This window comes from Paroedura picta, chromosome 15 (genome assembly GCF_049243985.1).
Source record: "Paroedura picta isolate Pp20150507F chromosome 15, Ppicta_v3.0, whole genome shotgun sequence".
Classification (NCBI taxonomy): Eukaryota; Metazoa; Chordata; class Lepidosauria; order Squamata; family Gekkonidae; genus Paroedura; species Paroedura picta.
The window spans coordinates 16,328,591-16,348,906 of record NC_135383.1 but is presented as its reverse complement, the minus strand read 5'-3'; the positions used below and the strand labels follow the sequence as shown (position 1 = coordinate 16,348,906).

Sequence of the window (20,316 nt, the reverse complement as noted above, 5' to 3'; positions counted from 1 at the left end):
CCATGAGCCCCTGCCAACTGGCAGGGGATCATGGGAAGTGTAGTCCATGGGCATCTGGAGCATCACAGTTTGCCCACCCATGCCCTACAGGGTCACCATAAGTCAGCTGCAGCTTGACATCACTTTCCATCACCTTTACTTACCTGTCCAGTTACTTACTGTCCGTTATGTAGTTCTCCCCCCCACCTCACCTCCTACAAGGAGCTCCTGAAGACTCGCGCTCTCCCTCTTTTATACCCACAACAGCCCTGCAAGGTTGGTTTCTTGTTTAGTTAAAATGTCTTTCTCCTGTGACGTCCGTCAGAACAGTGGTCCCCAACCTTTCTGAGGCAGGGGACCGGCAGGGCATCGGGCCGCACCCACGCGGACCGCGCCCACTCATCGGGCCACGCCCACTCATCAGGCCACGCCCGCGGGCTGTGCCCGCACAGCCACGCGGCCCGTGCCCGCACAGCCGCGCGGCCTGGCCCTGATTCCCTCTCCCCGCCCTCCCACGGTAAGAAGCTTCCCGGGCCGCAAGCTTGCGGCCTGGGAAGTTTTTTACTGCGGGGGGGGGGGGCGGGGAGAGGGAGCCGCGGCCCGGCGCCATGGCCTTCGGGCCACGGCCCGCAGGTTGGGGACCACTGCGTCAGAAAACAGGCAGGTTGTCTCACGGCACAGTCTGTAAAAGCACATTGTGAAAACGAGATAAGGTAAAACTCTGCAGGGGAGCCAGACAAATCTGGCTGCCGCTGTCTGGACAAATTGAAGTCGTCCAAAATGGCCCATGCAGAGAACGGATGGTGTGTGGATAACCGAACAAGTCTTGCTTGTCCAGGGTCAGCCACTGTGGGCTCCCCCCACCCCCCAGCTTGGTTGCAGGGGCTTTGTGCTGTGCAAGAGGCTTGGGCCTCCATTGGATGATAATCTGATAGCAACGCAATGCTGCACAAACATGTTCCAGAAGCGCAAGTGCACATCTCCACCAGGAACAGGTTGCCTCTATATTCCCTGACAGTCCACTCTGTTGTCTCCAGACTAAGCTTCCCTTTTTTGGCCCTTACCTGGCTCCCCGCCACATCCATTACAGCAGTGAACTCAGAGGGGAAAATGGCATTGGGTGCTGTCTTGACAATCCTGAACATTTATATAACGCTTGTGAAAGCCCTTTACACGTACTATCTTGTAATCATTACAACTGCCCTCCAAGGTAGGCCAGTTCAAATATCCCTGTATTGCAAATGCATTTGGGGGGGCAGCAGCTCACCTGAAACCACTGGTTGAGTTGGTGGCAGAGGTGAGGTTTGAGCGGGGCACCTGCCGAATCACAGCCCCATTCCCTTAGGCACGATGCTGCAGCATCGCTAACAAGTTGCATGCACATTGGTGGCACTTTGACCCAGATCTCTCGGCGATCTCTCCGTGCGGTTTTTCCTGTAAATATGGAACGGCACATGGGGACAAGATGGGGCCTCGCGGGAGTCCTCTGTACAGATGCGGCAAAGCGGAGCAGCTGTCCCTGGGACACTTTTCCTGATACAGAAGCAATTTGGACCATGGCGCCCCCGATACCTCGCTCAGCCGGCCTGTCCCGACAAATCCGATGGAGGCGGTTCTCAAAGCTGGTGAGCATCTGTAAGGTTGCCAGCAAAGCTCATTTGCCAGAGAGAGCAAGGCCACTCCATTGAAAATGGACTGATATTGGTCTCCTCTAAGAAAGGCTGAAAGCATCCCAGAGTTGTGAGCACTGGGCCCAAAAAAGAGACATCCACCTTCCTTAAGTTCTTTTGCGTGCCCAGGGGACACCTTGAGTTCCAAGACTGCTTCCTTCATTGAAGCGTTTACGACTTCCTGGAGCCGGCTGGGCAGTTTTTTCGGGCGTGCTGTAGAGGCCACACCCTTCCAAGCCACAGTCTGTCCTGAGGCTGCATGGAGAGGTGAAGAGGTGAGGAGAGTGTGCCTAGCCAAAGGTCACCCCATGAGCTTCATGGCGGAGCAGGGTTTTGAACCTCTGATTCCTCAGGCCGAGTCCAGTCAAACCCCACGTCAGCTCTTCTTTCTTCATTTGAAACCCTCATGTCCTGTGCTTTCTGTCCAGAAATCCTGATTCTAGAAGAAGAGGAACTGGGAGTTTTGCACCCTGCTTTACGCTACCCGAAGGAGTCCCAAAGTGGTGTACAAACCCCTTTCCCTTCCTCTCCCCACTGCAGGCATCTTGTGAGAGGGGGGGAGTGCTCTGAGAGAACTGTTCTGTGAGAACATCTCTACGAGAACTGTGATCACCTCAAGGTCACCCAGCTGGCTGCATGTGGGGAGTCGAACTCCAGATTAGAGCCCGCAGCCCTTAACCACTGTGCCATGCTGGCTCTCAGACACCCAGGCTTAAGGGTGCATTTGGCGTTCCCACTCAGGAAGTGTTGTGCCTCCTTAGTCCACTCCGCCCCACCCTCTCCCAAAGGCATGGCAGCCTGGATGCAGACACTGGGGACTCAAAGGGGTTAATAGCTCTCGCTGAATGCTGTTTACATCTGTGTGGTTATTTGCATCTTTTTGGAACCCCCCCCTACACTTCTCCCCCAAAGCAGCAGCTGAGCATGCTGGCCTTCTTCGTATCCAGAGCTTGCATTTTCTGGCCCCCACCCCCAGAGGCAGGGCCCAGGGGGACGGGGAAGACACATCAGGAATAACCCAGCTAAAAAACGGGCTCCCTCCTGCATGGAGCTGGCAGGATATCCGTCCATCCCCGGCCCTCTTCCCCATTTTATTGCCACCACTTCTTGCTGCTTTTTCATTTTGGCTGAGGAAATGGAAATCTCACACAGGAAGTGCCGGGCCCCATTTTGGGGAGAGGGAGCGTGTCTGTTTTGTGTTTGCTGGCTGCTCCGGGTGGGTGGGGACTGTTGCCTGCTCATGTGAACCGTTGCCCATCTTTGGGCAGGCGCTCCAACCTGGAGCACACTGACATGGCGGTCAGTTGGCCGACTCCCGGCGTCCTCTCTTAGCGCGGGAGGGGAGCGAGTCACATGAGGAAGTTGCCTCCGTCCCATTTTCCAGACTGGGAACTGAGACTGAGAGCAGGGAACACACCCAAGCCCTGGCAGAAGGTGGGACTCGCACCCAGGGCCTCTCTGATATGACAGGCCAGCTGGTTCCTCCTCCCCCCCCCCCGTCTTCCTGAAGCAGGCATTTCCCCAGTTTTCCTCTCTCCCCAAACTCTTTCCCTTCCACCCTCATCAGCTCTTGGGCAGGAGGCTTCTATGTGGGGAGGGGGGAGGTCTCCCAGGCTCCCCGGGACCCCAGCAGGCCTCCTGCCCACTCCCGGGTCTTGCATGCAGGTGTGATGAACTTAGGCCAAGTAGTGAGCATGGATAGAAGGAGGGGGGGAGTGAGAGCAGGGCCGGGTTTAAGCTCTGGGACTTGTGTTCTGAGCCTGGGCCCAGCACTGGAATGTGGGGTGCACCGCTGAAGTTGATGACTCCCCACACACTCACAAACACACACACACACACACTACTCGCTGGCTGAACTGCCAGGGCGCGACTTCTGGCACCTCTTGCTTTAGGAATTAACCCCTGCGTGCTTTTGACGCATCTTCCCCTTCCTTGACCATTTCAGGTTCAAGCACCTTCTGCTGTGTTCTGGTGGGGGTGGGGGTGGGGTGGAAGCGGGAAGGGGGGGGTCTGTATTCTAGTGCCGCAGTGCGGATTGGGAGCCTCCTGTCCGCACAAACACGCACGCACACACACACACACACACACACACACCCCTTACCCCAAGCCACTACTGCGTCCTGCCAGCTGTGTCGCTCCTCCTTGCTTCCTCTGGTCCCGGGCGGTCGTTTCCCAGGAGCCCTCGGTGCTGAGACCGTTTCAGCTCAGCCCCACACAGCTCTGGCAGTTGGCTTATTGCTTTCAGCTGGTACTTGAACCCGGGTCTCCGTCTTTGGAGCCCTTCCCAGGTTTAATCCCCAGAGCTTTCTCTGCAGCTGTATGACACTCCGCTGACCCTGAATGAGGATAGGAAAATAGAAGCCGTGCCAAGCCAGAGTCTCTTTTTCATTTGGAGTCTGGCGGCCTGCCCATGACCAGGGTTACATAATGGGAAACATAGCTGGGACTCTGGAGAGCCCTCCGCGCCTCACCAGGCTGCCCAGACCTTCGCGTTGTGATGCTATATATCTTCCTAATTGGCGCTGGAGTGCATTTATCACCCGCCTGGATTGGAGTCCTCCTGGTGGAAACGGGCCGCATTCCGCTCCGCTCTCCTGTTGGATGCCGGCGGGAGCGGAGGGGGGGGGGGAGAGAGAGGATGTGGCATTGCTGGAGCACCAGGCATGGGGAAGCAGGCATTTCCTCGGGCCTAGGAAGGAAGCCTGCGCTCAGGGCCAAGCAGAGTAGCCAAGCGTGAGGGGCCGTGACCTTTCCAAGGGACTTTGACGATATATGTGAATCATAGAATCATAGAGTTGGAAGGGGCCACACAGGCCATCTAGTCCAACCCCCTGCTCCACGCAGGATCAGCCCAAAGCATCCTAAAGCATCCAAGAAAAGTGTGTTTCCAACCTTTGCTTGAAGACTGCCAGTGTGGAGGGGGGGGGGGGACGGTCAGGATCAGAGCTGCGCATGTCGTCCATGACCACGAGACCGCTTCAGGTGCGAAAAGGAATATTTTGGGGATCCCTGGTTTTCAGCCGCAGGAAACTCACACTCCTCACTCCCACAGAATCATAGAGTTGGAAGGGACCTCTTGGGTCATCTAGTCCAACCCCCTGCACAATGCAGGGCACTCTCAACCCTATCGCTCATCCGCTGTAACCTGGCAACCCTTGAGCCTTCACAGAATCAGCCTTTCCGTCAGATGGCTCTCCAGCCTCTGTTTAAAAATCTCCAAAGATGGAGAACCCACCACCTCCCGAGGAAGCCTGTTCCACTGAGAAACCACCCTAACTGTCAGGAACTTCTTCCGGATGTTGAGACGGAATTTCTTTTGAATTAATTTCATCCCACTGGTTCTGGTCCATCCCTCCTGGGCAAGAGAGAACAATTCTGCTCCATCCTCTATATGGCACCCCTTTAAATACTTAAAGATGGTTATCAGATCATGTCTAGTAGACACTGATAGGCCTATCCTCCACGAATCTGTCTAATTCCCTTTTAGAGCTATCTGTTCCTGTGGCCCTCATTACACCTTCTGGCAGCAGACTACACGTTTTCATCACTCTCTTTGTAAAGAAGCACTTCCTTTTGTCCACCCTGAACCTTCTGCCCGTCAGCTTCATTGGATGCCCTTGAGTTCTAGCATTTTGGAGAGGGCTCCATGGTCAGCCTGCACACGCTGGCACATTCCCAGCTCCCTGAAAACCTGTATCCAGACAGGAGAATCAATCGTGCTGAGATGCCAAGGATTCAGGCTGCGGAAGGACTTTTCCAGGCCTTTGGGGGCCAGCTAGGGAGGGGAGGAATGTTTTCAGTCACGTTCCAATGAGAAGGCTTTTAAGTAGGCAGGGAAGGTCCGGGGGAGAGTTGGAGGCTGGCAAGTGTGAAGGACCTGGGGCAGAAGCAGCCAAGGGAAGAAGCCTTTGACTGTGCCTCCAGGCTGGGGGCTAATGGTTTTTCTGTGGAAAAAGAGAAGGAAGCCTTTGTGGACCTCTCTTGGTGGCAGGTTGGCCAGCTCAGTAGAGGTGAAATTCTTGAGTCAGAGGTGGACTCTTGGTCCCTCTCACCTGTTGGTCCTTCTCTCTCTTGGCAGAGAGACCCGGTCCCACTCCCTGAAACCCTTTATTTGAAAGGGCCCTTCTGCATGCCAAACAGGCCCTTTTTTTCTTCCTGGGCGTAGAACTACCTTCCAGAAGCAGCCTCTTCCAAAGCGCAGACTTTGCGGCTGTCTTACCCCAGTGCAGACGTTGGGCAATCTGAGCCACCCACTCAGCCCCTGTTCCCTGGAGTCGCCTTGCCATATTTGGGGGGGGGGAGCACCTGTCATGCCAGGAATCGATGCCCAAGCACGGCAGAGCCAGCCACTCCACCGAGGGACACTATACACATGCCTCCCCTGGAAGTTTCCAGAAATGGGAGGGGAAAGGGGGGCTTCAATACAGCCCATGAGGACAGCCTTGCTTTAGGGCAGGCAATTTTATTTGTGGGGGGGGGCACCGAAATGCCTTTCCCCTCTCATCCCCGAGAGCAGCAGAGAGGCCCAAGTGCTTTGCCATCTGGAGCGCAGCGCTGGGCTCCTTCCACCGCAGCCTTTTCCGGGTTTGTTCTGCAGCTGTGGGGCTGGTGTGTGAGTGTTTAAACAGGCTGGTATTGCACAGGAAACGGCCACCTCCGTGGGGCCCCCGCAGGCCTGGAACATGGGGTCATTGTGTTCGGCACTAATCGCCGCTCTGCGTGAGAAGGCCCCAGGCAGGCCAAGGTTCTGCCGCGATGGGAGCCCCACGAGCCAGCAGCCCCGTCCAGGTCCGCCTCTGGGCCCACCCACTTGCCCCCTAGGTGAGTTTCAGCAGAACCCCCCCCCCTCCCCACGCCCCAGGCTCCTTCCCCGCCAGGCCATGCTGGTGAGGAGGGTGCCAGTTCTCCAGCTCACCCCGGCCAATCTGGAAAGGCCTTGACCTCAGCAGTCCTTCCCCCAGCCTCACCGGCATCAGAGGGGACAGTTATGCAAAGGTGGGGCTTGGTCAGGCCAACGGGAAGAGCCCCGCTTCAGAGGCAGGAGGCATCTTGTTTCCCCGTGGCCATCAGCGACCCCTGCAATCAGCACCGTCGACAGTGCTCTGGCCAGTGATTCTCCAAGGAGGAGCCAGCCCACCATCGGCACGGGCAAGGCCGCCAACGGGCACTCCCCGCCACATCCCTCCCTGCACTTCATCTCTCCCCTCGGCCGGCCGCCTGCTAAGGAGCACCCGTGATTTGCGCTGCATCGTTCTTCGGCAAGCACGTGGCTGCTTCCCCACCCCCCCTCCTGCCCACAAGCAGCAAGAGGAAGATGACCTTTTGATTCACAAAGCGAAGCTGGGTCATGCGCTTGCAGTTGGCGCCCTGGGCGTAAAACACCTTGCTCTGGAAATGCCCTTTCTGCCAAGGGAGCTTCCGCTGCCCCTTCCCTCCGGTGGCACCGTGGGCACAGGAGAGCCTGTCCCGCCCGCAGCCTTGGCAAGCAGTTCTGCATGGGAAGGGCAGCGCTCCCGATTCGCACCCCCAGCTCCTCCCCGGGCAGCCCTGGCTCAGGGGGGCAAGGGGGGGGGGTTGAGCACGGAGCCTCTTCCGCCCAGCGTGGCCCCCTTGGGCAGCACGCCTGCGAGTTGCCCTGGCGCATCCGGCGCTTGTCTCTGCAGCCTGGCCCCAAGGATAAACTCCGGGCTATGGGGCAAGGGGATGGTTCCTCTTATTATTTGCCTCTGGAGCAGATCAAGGTCGCGGAAAGTTCAGTTCCTTTAACCCTCCCGGTTCTGTTTCTTTTCAAGCCGGTGGCACAGGCAGAGTGTTTCCCATTACATCACGGAGGGCCTTCGGACATCGTGGCCTTCCCTCCCCGCAAAAAAAGAAAGAAAGAAAGAAGGGGAAAAAAACCCAACAACGGTGGGCTGTTTGGTTTTTTTCCACCTTTAAACGTTTCTGACAGCCAGACCTGGCTCGGGCAAGCGGAGAGCTCTCGCCTTTGGCTCTGGGCGAGCTCACCGAGAGACCCCCGGTCCCTCCTTCCCTCCAGCGTGCCGGTCCACGCCAGGGCACAGGCCTGCGGACGGTGCTGCGCTGGGCTTTGATTAATGGCAGCTCATTCCGCTGAGCTCCCAGGACACTCTTGAAAACAAGATGTTTCATTTCAGCCCGATGGCCTCCCTCCGCCCCCATGTTGGATCCAGCAAATAAACGAGTGCAGATTGTCCACCTGGAGCCGTTTGCAGTGTGTGTGTGTGTGTGTGTGTGTGTGTAGGGGGGGTGAACGTGCAAGGGTTTGGGGGGCTTTGGGGAGGCCCCCCTTGCCAAGAGCCCTCCCTCGTTCACCCCGCGCTGGCCTTGAGAGCGTGTCCTGGGGAAGCTCACGCAGAGAGGGGGAGGTTGGCACAGGGAGGGTTCCATTTCCTGCTTCCAGTTCCCCTTTCTCTAGCCTGCGGAGAGGTCGCATCTCTTGCTTCGTCCACTTCTCTTGCCTTGTTTTCAAAGCACATTTTTTAAAAAGGGCCGGGACTTGGGAGGCAACGCTTCTCCCTTTCGGAAGGGACCAGTGTGTTATCGGTCTGCGTCCGCCGCCATCCCAGCCCCACCACACATATTTCTCTTCATTGAGCGTCGCCGGTTGCTGTCATGTGGGGTCTTTGCTTCACTTCTCCCGCAGTGCCACGTCGGGTGCTCCCCTGGCCGAGAATGGTTGCCAGGCAGACCTCCTTGGGTCCCCTCATTCCTCCCTTCCTTCCTCCGTCGTAGACAAAAGAACCCAGCAGCATCTGCAACAGCCAAACCAGAACAAAGTAACCATCCCTGGACCATCTGGGCATCATTTTGTCTTGTTGCCTAATTCCTTGCCGCCTTTAGTGAAGATAAACTCCAGGCCAGACTGACCAGGAATTCTGGGGAGGTGGGGGGGGGCATCCTCTAGACATTGAATTGGGGTCACTGTGGGCGGACAGGTAGTTGTGAATCTCTTCCAATCTGCAGAGGGTTGGACTAGATGACCCTGGAGGTCCCTTCCTACTCTATGATTCTATGAGTGTGGCTAGACCCTTCCTCCCACCACTGGGAATCTTTTCCAGCCACCTCTTTGGCTCCTGATGGTTTTGTTGGCCATTGCCTCCTGCATGTTGTCGTAGGTAGACTGAGAAAGTTACCACTTCTGCAGCTTGCCCACAACCTGCAAGGTGTTGCAGCACCACCCACATAGCTCTTTGCACACACACAGACATGATTTTAAGCTGAAGCCAGAAATCACAGAATCATAGAGTTGGAAGGGGCCAGACAGGCCATCTATAGTCCCACCCGCTGCTCAATGCAGGACCAACCTAAAGCATCCAGGATAAGTCTCTGTCCAGCTGCTGTTTGAAGACCACCAGTGAGGGTGAGCTCACCGCCTCCCTAGGCAGTCAATTCCACTGTTGAAATACTCTGACCACGAAAAACAAAATTTTTCCTGATATCTAGCTGATATCGTTCTACACATAGTTTAAACCCATTACTGCAGGACCAATGCTCTGCCAATAGGAACCTTCCCCTGCCCTCCTCTAAGTGACAAATACTCAGACAACAAAAGACAGCAGTCATGTCCCTTCTCAACTTCTTCTTCTCCAGGCTGAGCAGTGAGGTCTCCAGAACTGCACAGAGTCCTCCAGGCGGGGTCTGACCAATGCAGCGGGACGATGACATCTTACAATTTTAACATGATGGCTCTGTTGATCCAGCCCAAGGCTGCATTGGCCTTCTTTGCCGCTGCATCACACAGTCTGCTCATATCTAGCTTACAGTCCACAAGCACCCCAAGATCACGTTCACACACACTGCTCCCCAGAAATACATCTCCCATCTAGCAGGCATTTTTGCGACCCAGATGTAGAAGACCCAAACGAAGCCAGTTTTTGGTGCCATTGCATAACTGTTGGCGTATGCTTGCGTCTTCTAGACCAGTGGCCCCCAAACTTTTTATCACCGGGGACCGGTCAACGCTTGACAATTTTACTGAGGCCCGGGGGGGTCGTCTTTTGTCAAGGGACGTTGCTGCCACCGCCTGAGCCCCTGCTCCACTTGCTTTCCCACCGGCGCCCCTGACTTCCCGCCGCCCACTGGGGGGCACTGCCAGCAGCAGCTGCGCAGTGCCATGCCAAGGGGTGCCCTAGCTGTGGCGGCTACCAGAAAGCACTAAAGGTGAGCTGGCAGGGCAGCCCCCGAGGCAGCAGCCGGGGAGGAGGACGAGGAGGAGAAGCTGCAGCCCAGTACCGACTGATCTATGGACCGGTCCCGGTCTCCGGACCGGGGGTTGGGGACAGCTGTTCTAGACCCTGATGCCTGGCTTGGCCTGGTGGCAGGGAAGGTCTGAAAAGAGTACAAGGACCAGAGGGCATGCCACTCTGCCCTGCCTCTGTCCCCGCTAGCTGGCTTGAAAGGTCTCCCACTTCAGACCCACCACCACCAGATTAGTATGCCTCGGTCCAGGGCATTGCGTTTGCTCCCATCCTTCCCTTTCCTCTTTTGATTTCCTCTGTGTCCAACTGGAGGCTGGTTTGACTTTGGGTGGTGCTCCTGGTTGCTCCACCACAGGGGCTTCTGTCGTGCTGAATTCCCATTGTTCATATTTGGGAAAGTGTGTGTGCCTCTGTGTGTGTGTGTGTTATGTGCTGTCAAGTTGCTTCCGACTTATAGCAACGTTACGAATTTATGACCTCCAAAACGTTCTGTCGTTGACAGCCTCGCTCAGGTCTTGCTGCCTGAAATATGTAATGCTAACTACATGCACGTGCGTTATTTTTGGAGCAAAATACGAGGGAGAGGAAGCATTCCTTCTCTCCCCCCCCCCCCAGTTTCCCTGAACAGCCCCTGATCTGATACTCGGCCTTAGAATTTTCTTAGGGCTCGGTGGTGTTCCTCTGCTCCCCCCCCCCCACCCCCTCATTCGCTCTGGCATTTGCAGGATTCTGCGGCGAATTCAACACCTAAGCCCGTGGTTGAGCATTCTTCCTCCCCCAGCCCTCCAAGGTATACCGAGGGCGGATAAATGGGTAGCGAAGTCCGGTGTCAAAGCCCACTGCCTGAGCAAAGAAATGTTTGGGGGGAGAGGGTTGATGCTAACTTTAGCATGAGTTTGAGCAGAAGATGACAGGAAACTACAAGACTGAGATTCTTGTTCGGTTGGATCTGGTTTAAGCTCCAGGGCCCAAATGAGAAGGCTAATGTGAAGATATTCTAATGTAGGGGTAGTCAACCTGTGGTCCTCCGGATGTTCGTGGACTACAATTCCCATGAGCCCCTGCCGGCAGAGGCTCATGGGAATTGTAGTCCATGGACATCCGGAGGAGCACAGGTTGACCACCGCTGTTCTAATGGACGTTAATGATGAACCGTGTGGGAAAAAGTGGCACTTGACTCCCCAGCCAACAGGGGGAGCTCCTTGGCCGAGGGAATTTGGGTTAGCCAAGTCAGAGAGCAGGTTCTCAAATTCCCTCTTCTTCCTCCTCTCCCCCCCCCCCAGAGTCACGGTGGACGCGTGGGCAACACTGGCCAACTTCTGCAACATCCTGACCGCCGTGAACCAGTCGGAAGTGCCCCTCTACAAGGACCCGGACGAGGACCTGGCTCTGCTCAGCCTGGAGGAGGATCGCCTGCTCTCGGGTTTCGTCCCGCTGCTGGTCGCCCCTCAAGAGCCCTGCTACGTGGAGAAATCCTCGGACAAGGTTAAGGCCGGGGCAGAGTGCTCCTCCTCCTCCCTGTGGTGTCTCTCTTCCCCCTTCTCCCCCCCCCCCTCCCCAGCCTTTTCTTCTTGGGAAGCATTTTTTTGCAAACGGAACACGATTAAGTCATTGAGAAAGGGTGTTAAGGGAAAATATCGACCTTTTAGCCGCTGACATCCAGCTCTGTCATGAAAACCCCTCTTGACTTCCTTTGCTGCGTGTGTGTGTGTGTGTGTGTGAGAGAGAGAGAGAGAGAGAGAGTGTGCAAATGTGTGTGTGTGTGTGTGTTTGCTTGCTTGCTGGCATGCTGTATATACGGTCATTTCCTCCCTTGTTTAAAGAGTGCAGCTTGCATTGGCAGCGCTCCCCCTCTGCTCCAAATGGCTTGCATCACGCTCCGAGCAGCCTCCTCTTCTCCTCCTGCCTCCCCACCCCGGCTGGCCACAGGACCCCACGTGAGGAGGAAGCAGGCAGGACTGTCTGTCTTCCTCTAAAGGATGCTGTCAGGGAAGCAGCAGGCACCAGGACGTGGGACCCAGGAGGACACCTGGACAGTGTCCTTGCAACCCACCAGGGCCCCTAGAGTCCCCTCCCCTCCTTGCAGCTGAGTCCACCCTTTCTCCAGTGTCCACCCTTTCTCCAGTGTCCACCCTTTCTCCAGTGTCCTTGGAAGCTGCCAGAACTGCGGGGAAGTATTGGGTGGTTACTCAGGTGTCGGCTGGCTAGGGCAAGTGCCTGCTCTGCAGGCAGAAGGTCCCAGGCTTGACTCCCTGCTGTCGTTTGCATCTTCTGAAATAAAGCCAATCCGGCATTGAGAGGCTCCTTGTCTGCTGGACTGCCAGCAGCAGGCTCCCTCAACCGCCTCTGGTTTTATATGCGTCTCTGATCTGGCTGATCAGCACATTTTGCTTGGCTGGTTCACCTCTGTCCTGCACATGTGGCTTGGCTGACTGGCACAGATTGTTGACACTGTTTGGTCTCGCTGCTCCACATCTGCTGCCTCTCTGAGCCAGTCTACATCTGGCTGGCAAAGGAACGGTTCTGGGTGCCTGCTACCAGTTCTGGGGCACCAGCCCTTTCCCTTGGTTGCTGAGAGTCAGGGTGAGGATCTCCAGCAGGGAGACCAGGGAGTGGCATCTGGGCTAGCAAGAGGAAACCCGGCTTTCCTCCTGGTGACAACCAGCAGGTCTTGCCAGTAAGGCATGGGGGATAGAAATTCTTCTCGGTCTTTACAAACTTGAGCTGGGTCCTGAGGATGGGCATCTTGAAAGCCAAAACCCCTCTTGCCTGACACACATTCAGGAGGGGAAGTTCATTATATGCCTACAGATTCCCTGGGGCCACCCAGACACCTGTGATTCCCAGGCATAGCACCACCACGGAGAGTTCTGTTGGAACTCTTGTTGTGGACCATGCTGGGTGGTAGCGAAAACAGGGGTTTTTCTTAGATCCGGTGGGGAAAACGAGAAGTGTGCATTAGGGGTATGCATTCGGATCTACTTGAGCCAACAATATACCCCCCCAAAAAATATCTTATTGTAATTTTTCCGGCATATTTCGGTTTCCTGAATGTATCTGGGTTTTCTCTGGGAAACTGGGGGTGGGGGGAGGGGAATAAAAAATAATCCAGGATATATTTGGGAATTACCAGGAGATCAAAAAACAGCAGAGAGGCAGGAGCAGTTCTTCGTCAGACTTTTAAAGTTAAAAGGGGCCACAGATGATCTTCTGAGGATCAGCTGTGCCAGGTTGGTGGAGCAGACTGTTCTCGCTGGCTCGCCTTGGAGCTGGCTCCTTATATAGTCCTGTTTAAACCGTGCTGCAGGAGAAGCCAGGCCCAGAAGCTGCTGTGCCACCGGGAACAGTCTGGCAGCCTGCAGAAGAAGTTGGTTCTAGGATCTGCTGTGCCGCAGTACAAGAGAAGCCAAGCCAGCCCCATCGTCGAGCTAGCTTTTCTAAAAAAAACAAACAAAAAAAACTTTTTATCTCCCTTGAGTCTGTTGGACCTGAAAAAAAGCTGGAACTTACTAAAACTCTCAGATCCAAATACCTTGCCAGGGTTGGGATCCAGGATTTTTCAGAAATACTAAGGGGAGAGGGGCTTAGAAACCCTGCACAACCATTGTGTACACAGCTGAACTAGAACTTACTCAGAAATATCCTATAGGAGGGGAGGATGCCCCAGAACTCTCCTTTTCTCTGCATGGCATGTTTATTCCTGGGAGCACAAGTTCCTTTTGACAGGAGAGCCCATTCTTATCCCTCAGGGGTAGTCAAACTGCGGCCCTCCAGATGTCTGCCAGCAAATGCTGGCAGAGGCTCATGGGAATTGTAGTCCATGGACATCTGGAGGGCTGCAGTTTGACTACGCCTGCTTTAACTTCTCAGTCAATGCTGTGCAGGAGTTGAGCACCTGCTAATTGAGGGGGGGGACAGGGACACCCCATGGCTTTATGGGAGCTGTGTACATCTGTGGGAGAAAAGGGCCTCCTTGGTTCTCTACGACCGGAGAAATGTGTAGTGATTGGGATTCGCAAGGCAGGGTGTATGGAGGAATGATCCATACAGGATTCTAGTCCCCAGGACAAGGAAAGTGTTAATAGGTTTACATTTATATCGTGCCATATTATCAAGTTGCCAGCAATTCTTGGTGGTGGACAGAAATGCAAATTTTACAGACATTTTAAAATTTAGGGGAGGAAACAGAACGGGGTTTGGGGTTTTTTTTGGTGAGGTGGTGGAAATTCAGTGAGGGGGTTGAAATAGATGCCATGCCTCCATTCTCATCAGCCCTCATCTTATTTTACTACTTTTTACTACGTAAAATGCTTTATTTATAACAGATTGTGTAAAAACCATGCGATGTATGAGACTTAGACAAATTAATGCCTTAGTTTTCCATCAGCAAAACTGCAGATAATACCCAGTTCTAAGGAGGGTTCCCAACTTCTCTACCGTGTGCCGTCTTAGCGTGTGTATCTTTAGAAGTGGGAGGGGGGAGTTGAAAGCAGAAAACACAAATTTTGTACTCAAAAAAAGTAGGCAGCTGTGTCGGTCGGTAGCAAAATTTCAAAAACAAGTGTCACGTAGTACAGAACTCTTAGGTGCCATGTTTGCTACCAATGTTTGCCTTAGAGAATGTGGTGTTTTTTAAAGAAAGTTTTGTACAGTTGCAATAGGACCAGTAGCCGATTTGGATATCGGGTTAAATTTTATAACCCGGTATACATCCGAGCATCCATAACATTCATGGAGCAAGACTTTCCCTCTTCTTCCCACTGCGACCCATTATGCCCCCCTGAATTGCTCCTGGGTGTCCACAGAGCAAGGAGGGGTTGTAGCAAAGGGGGAATCGAAGCAATCAGGACTGGAAATGCCATCCCCTTGAGGGAACCGTGTGGCTGAATACGGAACTCTGAACTTGTGAAGAACAATGCACATTTTAGATCTAATGCTGTGCCTTGTTTTACATAGACTACACATCTGAAGCGATTAAAACCTCGTCTTAAGCAGCGTTTGACTCCTTCCAAAGGAAAAAATGTTTCTTATGAGTGTCCCCCCCCTCTCCCCAGTGCTCTCCAGATTCCAATTTTTCTGTTGGGAAAAAATGGATGGGGGGGGGGTCCTTGGAAGCTGCCAAGGAAACAAGTCTCCCCCCCCCACACACACACTCTTGAATTTATTTTCTGTTTATTTTTTTGACCAGACCTTCACATCACTAGGGTGGAATAACTGATTTATTCAGAACAAACTTTGAGTCCAGTAGCACTTTTAAGACCGACATACTCAAGGTCTCACCTTTCGTGTGCGCAAAAGCTACCCACCTGAATCTTATTTATTCAGGTTATGGAATTTAGCCTTTCTTGTTATAGAATTTGAGGTAGCACAGCATAGAACTCGAGGTTTTAGGTTGCTGCCGCTCTGAAATGTCTGGCGACCCCCTCCTCATTGTTCTTTGCTTGAGTGATGCTTTTATAGGGGCAATGGGGGCCAGTTCAATCTGATGTTACAGGAAGGATGAGCCTTTGGCATTGCTGGGCAGAATTCTGGCCCTCTCTTGAGTTTTGCAAGGCAGGCACAAGCCTCTTCCTAGATACCCCCCCCCCATGCTCCCCTTTTCTCCTTGCTCTAACTTCCTGGAGGTCATGGGCTGCCATATCTGGATCAAAGCCAGGGCCCTAGAGGGGCATCTGCTGGAGCTGGCTACAGGAAACTGAAGCGCAATCAAAATTACAACCCCTTTGTTGCTCAGGCCAAGGATAAGACAGTCCTGGCCCGCACCAATTTGGCTCACCAGCATAAAGCATTTGTATGGTGTCACCTGCCAATCACGGTGTCATAAAGAAACATTCCATGCACGCATTTCCCTGCTCAGCAAGAGGGGGGGGACCTCTGCCGAAATAAAGCCAGCGCAGCACGGAGATGTAAGACAGGAGCCCTGGAGGAAGCCTCCAAATGTCTCAGAATCAGAGGGGAAAGAGAAGAACGTGGGGTAGGGGTAGGAGTTGAATGGAGCAATAAATCTCAGGCATGGATTCCAACAGAAAGGCTCTCACCTGGAGCTCTCCAGTGCCGAGACGGCTGAAGTTTTTCTGGGGCGCTGCGGATTGCAGAAAGCAGCCCCGCTGTCGGCCCACTTAATTGATGTCCGCCAGAGCTGATGTACTGCCAGCTTGTGTTGGCTACACTCCAGCATTCTGTAATTTCTGGAGCCAGGTGTGAAGCGATTTCTGTTTCGTCTTGTTCCCAAGCACCTACAGAAGCCTCTTGCGTCCCACTGGGGGCTGTAGCCTCCAGGAAGGAAACAGCTGTGCAGGTAGATGGGGAGGGAGGGAGGACCACTGAGCCCTTCTCGCTGAAGGGCCTGTCATGCAGCACTCAGGCGCGATTGCACACGTGGGACCGTCTCCCACCAGGTGCCCTGAGCAAAGAGCTGGCCCGCGCGCTCTGGAAAGAGTCGCCTCGCGCTGCAGGGAGGAGCGAGACATCATGGGGACTGGGTCAAGAGAGAAGAGCCTTTTGCAGGAGAGAGTGCTGTTTGCCACCACCCGCATTCCTGCTTTTTGTGCCACGGATGAGTGGCAGCCAGTCACCATCTCTCAGGGACGGTGTTCCACGCTGAGCCAGAGGCGTCATTTTGTATACTGTAAGCCAGGGGTAGTCAAACTGCAGCCCTCCAGATGTCCATGGACTACAATTCCCAGAAGCCCCTGCCAGCATTCGCTGGCAGGGGCTCCTGGGAATTGTAGTCCATGGACATCTGGAGGGCTGCAGTTTGACTACCCCTGCTGTAAGCCCTTTTGCAGGAAGGCAGTCTGGGCATTTTTTAAACCGCAGTGCCGGCAATTCTTGGGCAGGTGGCTGCCTCCTCCTGGCTCCGCTCCCAAGCCTTTTTCACATAATTTGGTCAAGGGAGCCCCCTTTCTTGGCTCACGCTCATGATTGCTCCCTGTGATGCTTCCACCATAGCAGGCAGATGGGGCAATGCCCCGAAATACTAACATCTAAATTTTTCAGTCCATTCAGTCGGACATGAGGGCAATCTGGCTGCGATATCTGTCACCCCATTGTTTGGTAGGGCTGATCTGGCTGGCTGGGTGGATGTCTCCTAAAAAGTGGTGTGTGCTGGAAAACCAAGCACAGGAAGGCAGAGAAGCCTATGGATCTGCCTTGACCTGGAGGGCCCAGGTCAACCCAGCCTCATCAGCTCTCAGAAGCTTAAGCAGGTTGGCTCTACTTTGGACTTGGGTGGGAAACCACCAGGGGGTCCCAGGGTTGCCACGCAGAGGCAGGCCACTGCAAACCACCTCCACCTATTGCCTTGGAAAGCCCACGACGTTGCCATAAGTCAGCTGCGACTTCACAGCCCTTCCCACCGCTCTAGATGTCCGGGTTTTTAAGTTACTTCGGTGTCTTTGGCAGGCCCTCGCATGCAAAACAGAAATAATACAGAGAAATATAAGTGGTAGCGTTTAACCAGGTAGGCCCTTATAAAATTTAGACGCTCCGAAAAGGTGAAAGAGGCGACACAATATTTCGTATAGATTGTTTTTAATTCGGAAACGGAGGACGGCAAACCCCCGTCTCAATTCTCCCTCTCCTCTCTCTCTCTCTTTCTCTTTGCCTCCTCTAAGATGGTGCCTGCATCAAGTGAAATAGAAGAAATCGGGCCTTTTTCTTCCCAAAAAAACCCCCAACTATTGTTTTATTCATATGCAGATTTATACATGCTGAAATGATTAACAGTCTTTTAGAAGAAAATAGGATCCATTGACTAGAGTACGTTTCGAGCAGCTGTCGGGAGACAACCCTGACTCGGGTGCCTGAAGAAAGGGAGCAGAAGAGGCTCATTCTGGGGGGCTCCCAGAGAAATAGGCCCAAACGCCGCCCCCCCTCCGCCCACAGTGGCACCAGACTTGTGTCCAACCAATTTTCCGCTCTGCTCACCGGGTGGGGCTCCCTTAGTGCTTCCTCACAGTGGAGAAGGGGGCAGCCAGGTAAGGGCCAGTCGCTGGACACAGATCTGAGGATTTGGAGTGTGGGCCACTGCGTTTGCAGGATCCCCTTTCTTCCAGAGGGGGGAGTCTGCCTTGCTTTCCTTTTCTGAACTCTCCACAACCCCCCAGGTGTCCCGTCCCGGCACCATGTCAAAATTTATAAAATGGGATATACAGTGTATAAGTTATACAAGGGGGGGAAATCCACTATATAAAGACAACACAATAAGAATGGGCACAATATGGAGAAAAGCTTTATCCAACGCTCTTAATGCACAAACAGATCCTAGAAATACTGCAGAGCTATTAAGAAGCTGTAGGAACCCCACTGAGAATTCCAAATCTAAACAAGGAACCGGTAAATTCCGCGTTTCGCTCCTGAATGCTTCCTCGGTGGACCCCAACAAAAACTTTACTGCACCTGGGGGCTCTAGATAATGTTTTCCCCTAGGTTGTACATTCCTTACAGTTTTCTATATGTTTAATCTGCAGTTAAACTCATGAAGAAACTCATTGGGATGTGCATATTATCTCGGGGCCCCAGGGCACTTGTGCAGTAAAGCTCTTGTTGGGGTCCACCGAGGAAGCATTCAGGAGCGAAACGCAGGATTTACGGGTTCCTCGTTTGGATTTGGAATTCCCAGTGGCATTCCTACCACTTCTTAATGTCTTGACAGCACCACATCAGGTAACGACTTCCTTTCCTGATCTGAAAACCTCAGGAGTGGGGAGAGAGACCACAGCCTGCAAATACCTTGCCGGGGCAAAGGCTCTAGCAAAGGGGATCACCGCAGCTATTTCTTTTTAAAGAAATCCACTCTCCAGAGCCAGCCCCATCCCAGGAGCCTTGCATGGGGCCTTTGGTGCCCCTTTCGGGGGAGACCGGCAAAGAGAGAGAAGAGATCTGCCCGATTCTGGCCTTGCCCACCAGGGTTCGGTCCCAGAAGGCCCAGGGTTTAGGAGCGGCACAAGCCTGCTCTGGAGGCCGAAACAGGCAGAGGCCGAGCAAGCTCTCCCCACTTCCTCTGCAGATCAGTTGGCAAAGCGGACAGTTCCCCCCTTCCCCATCCCAGCGTCCCTTTTTCATCAGCCACAAAACGCCATCGTCACGAGACACGCAGAAAGAAAAGGGGGGGAACCGCCCCTCGCCCTGCAGTGCCCATCTTCCCCCCCCCCACTGCCACGTATTGCTCCTAGCTCCCCCCACCCACACTATTTCCTCTCCCCCCCCCCCATGCCTTGGATCGGAGCCCCCCGCAGCCTTTTCCTGAGCTGTGTCTAGGGAGGAGCTGGCGCTGGGCCAGGTGTCATCACTTGCGGCAGTGCCCTGCCATTGGAAGGGGGAGCGGGGAGAGATAAGATCAGCCGCTCGAGGTGATGGCACCGTTTCAAATAAACTAGGCATGACCCAGAGCTTCCACTTCAAATGGGGAACGAAATTGCTTCATCCGTTTGACAGCTCGCTGCATGAAAAAGAAATTTATCTTCCCTTAATTGCTTCAGATCCTGAGAGGGGCTGCGTACAGTCATTCCAAGGAGATAATTATATCAAATTAAAAAAAGATGTGGCCCTCCGCTGAGGATCCACGGAGGCTGGGGGACAGAAGTACCACTCTGAGCGGCCCCCAGAGCAGAGCTCTGCCGCAATCCTGCAGGGGAGTCCAGTGGGCAGGCCGTCCATGGGACAAGTTTTGCGATGCCTGCCCTACAACCAATGCCACATTTGTCCCATCCACCCATGCTTGGTGGGAAGCCCAGTGCCCCTATCAAGAGGAACCAAGCGGCCTTTCAGGACGTCACTGGTGTTTTTTGTGGGGCCACCATGCGCTAGTTGGTGATATAGTGGCAGAGGAAAGGTATTCAACATACTTAGCTGATGTAGCAAAGGTGGGGGTAGGTTTTAGAAACGGCAGCCTGCTACTCTGTTGTATCAGGTTATCCAGATGCAAGATAGTTATTGTTAGGTGCGAAGTCGTGTCTGAGCCGTCGCAACCCCATGGACAATGATCCTCCAGGCCTTCCTGTCCTCTACCATTCCCCGGAGTCCATTTAAGCTCGCATCGGCTGTTCAGTGACTCCATCCAGCCACCTCATTCTCTGTCGTCCCTTTCTTCTTTTGCCCTCGATCGCTCCCAGCATTAGGCTCTTCTCCAGGGAGTCCTCCCTTCTCATGAGGTGGCCAAAGTATTTGAGTTTCATCTTCAGGATCTGGCCTTCTAAGGAGCAGTCCGGGCTGATCTCCTCTAGGACTGACTGAAATTCACCTACCATCCCACAGTGGTAATCAGCAATTCCCTGGGTATGCAAGGAAGGGCCACAAGAGACAAACACTGGTACATCCCTTCTTGCCCACCCACTCACAATTCGCCTAAGTTCATAAGATCAGTATTTCTGTCAGATGACTATCTAGCTTCTGTTCAAAAACTTCCAAAGGAGAACTCACCACCTCCCAGGGAAGCCTGTTCCACT

General features: G+C 54.0%; 1 protein-coding gene across 4 annotated transcripts in view; it reads left to right on the top strand.

Moving 5' to 3' along the window:
* Positions 1 to 20,316, top strand: part of SMG6 (SMG6 nonsense mediated mRNA decay factor) — a 90,086-nt gene that overhangs the window by 45,065 nt on the left and 24,705 nt on the right. For all 4 annotated transcript variants that reach the window (XM_077312575.1, XM_077312574.1, XM_077312577.1 and 1 more), the window contains exon 13: positions 11,152 to 11,353. In XM_077312575.1, coding sequence (XP_077168690.1) covers positions 11,152 to 11,353 — 202 coding nt within the window. The remainder of the gene's footprint in view (positions 1 to 11,151; positions 11,354 to 20,316) is intronic.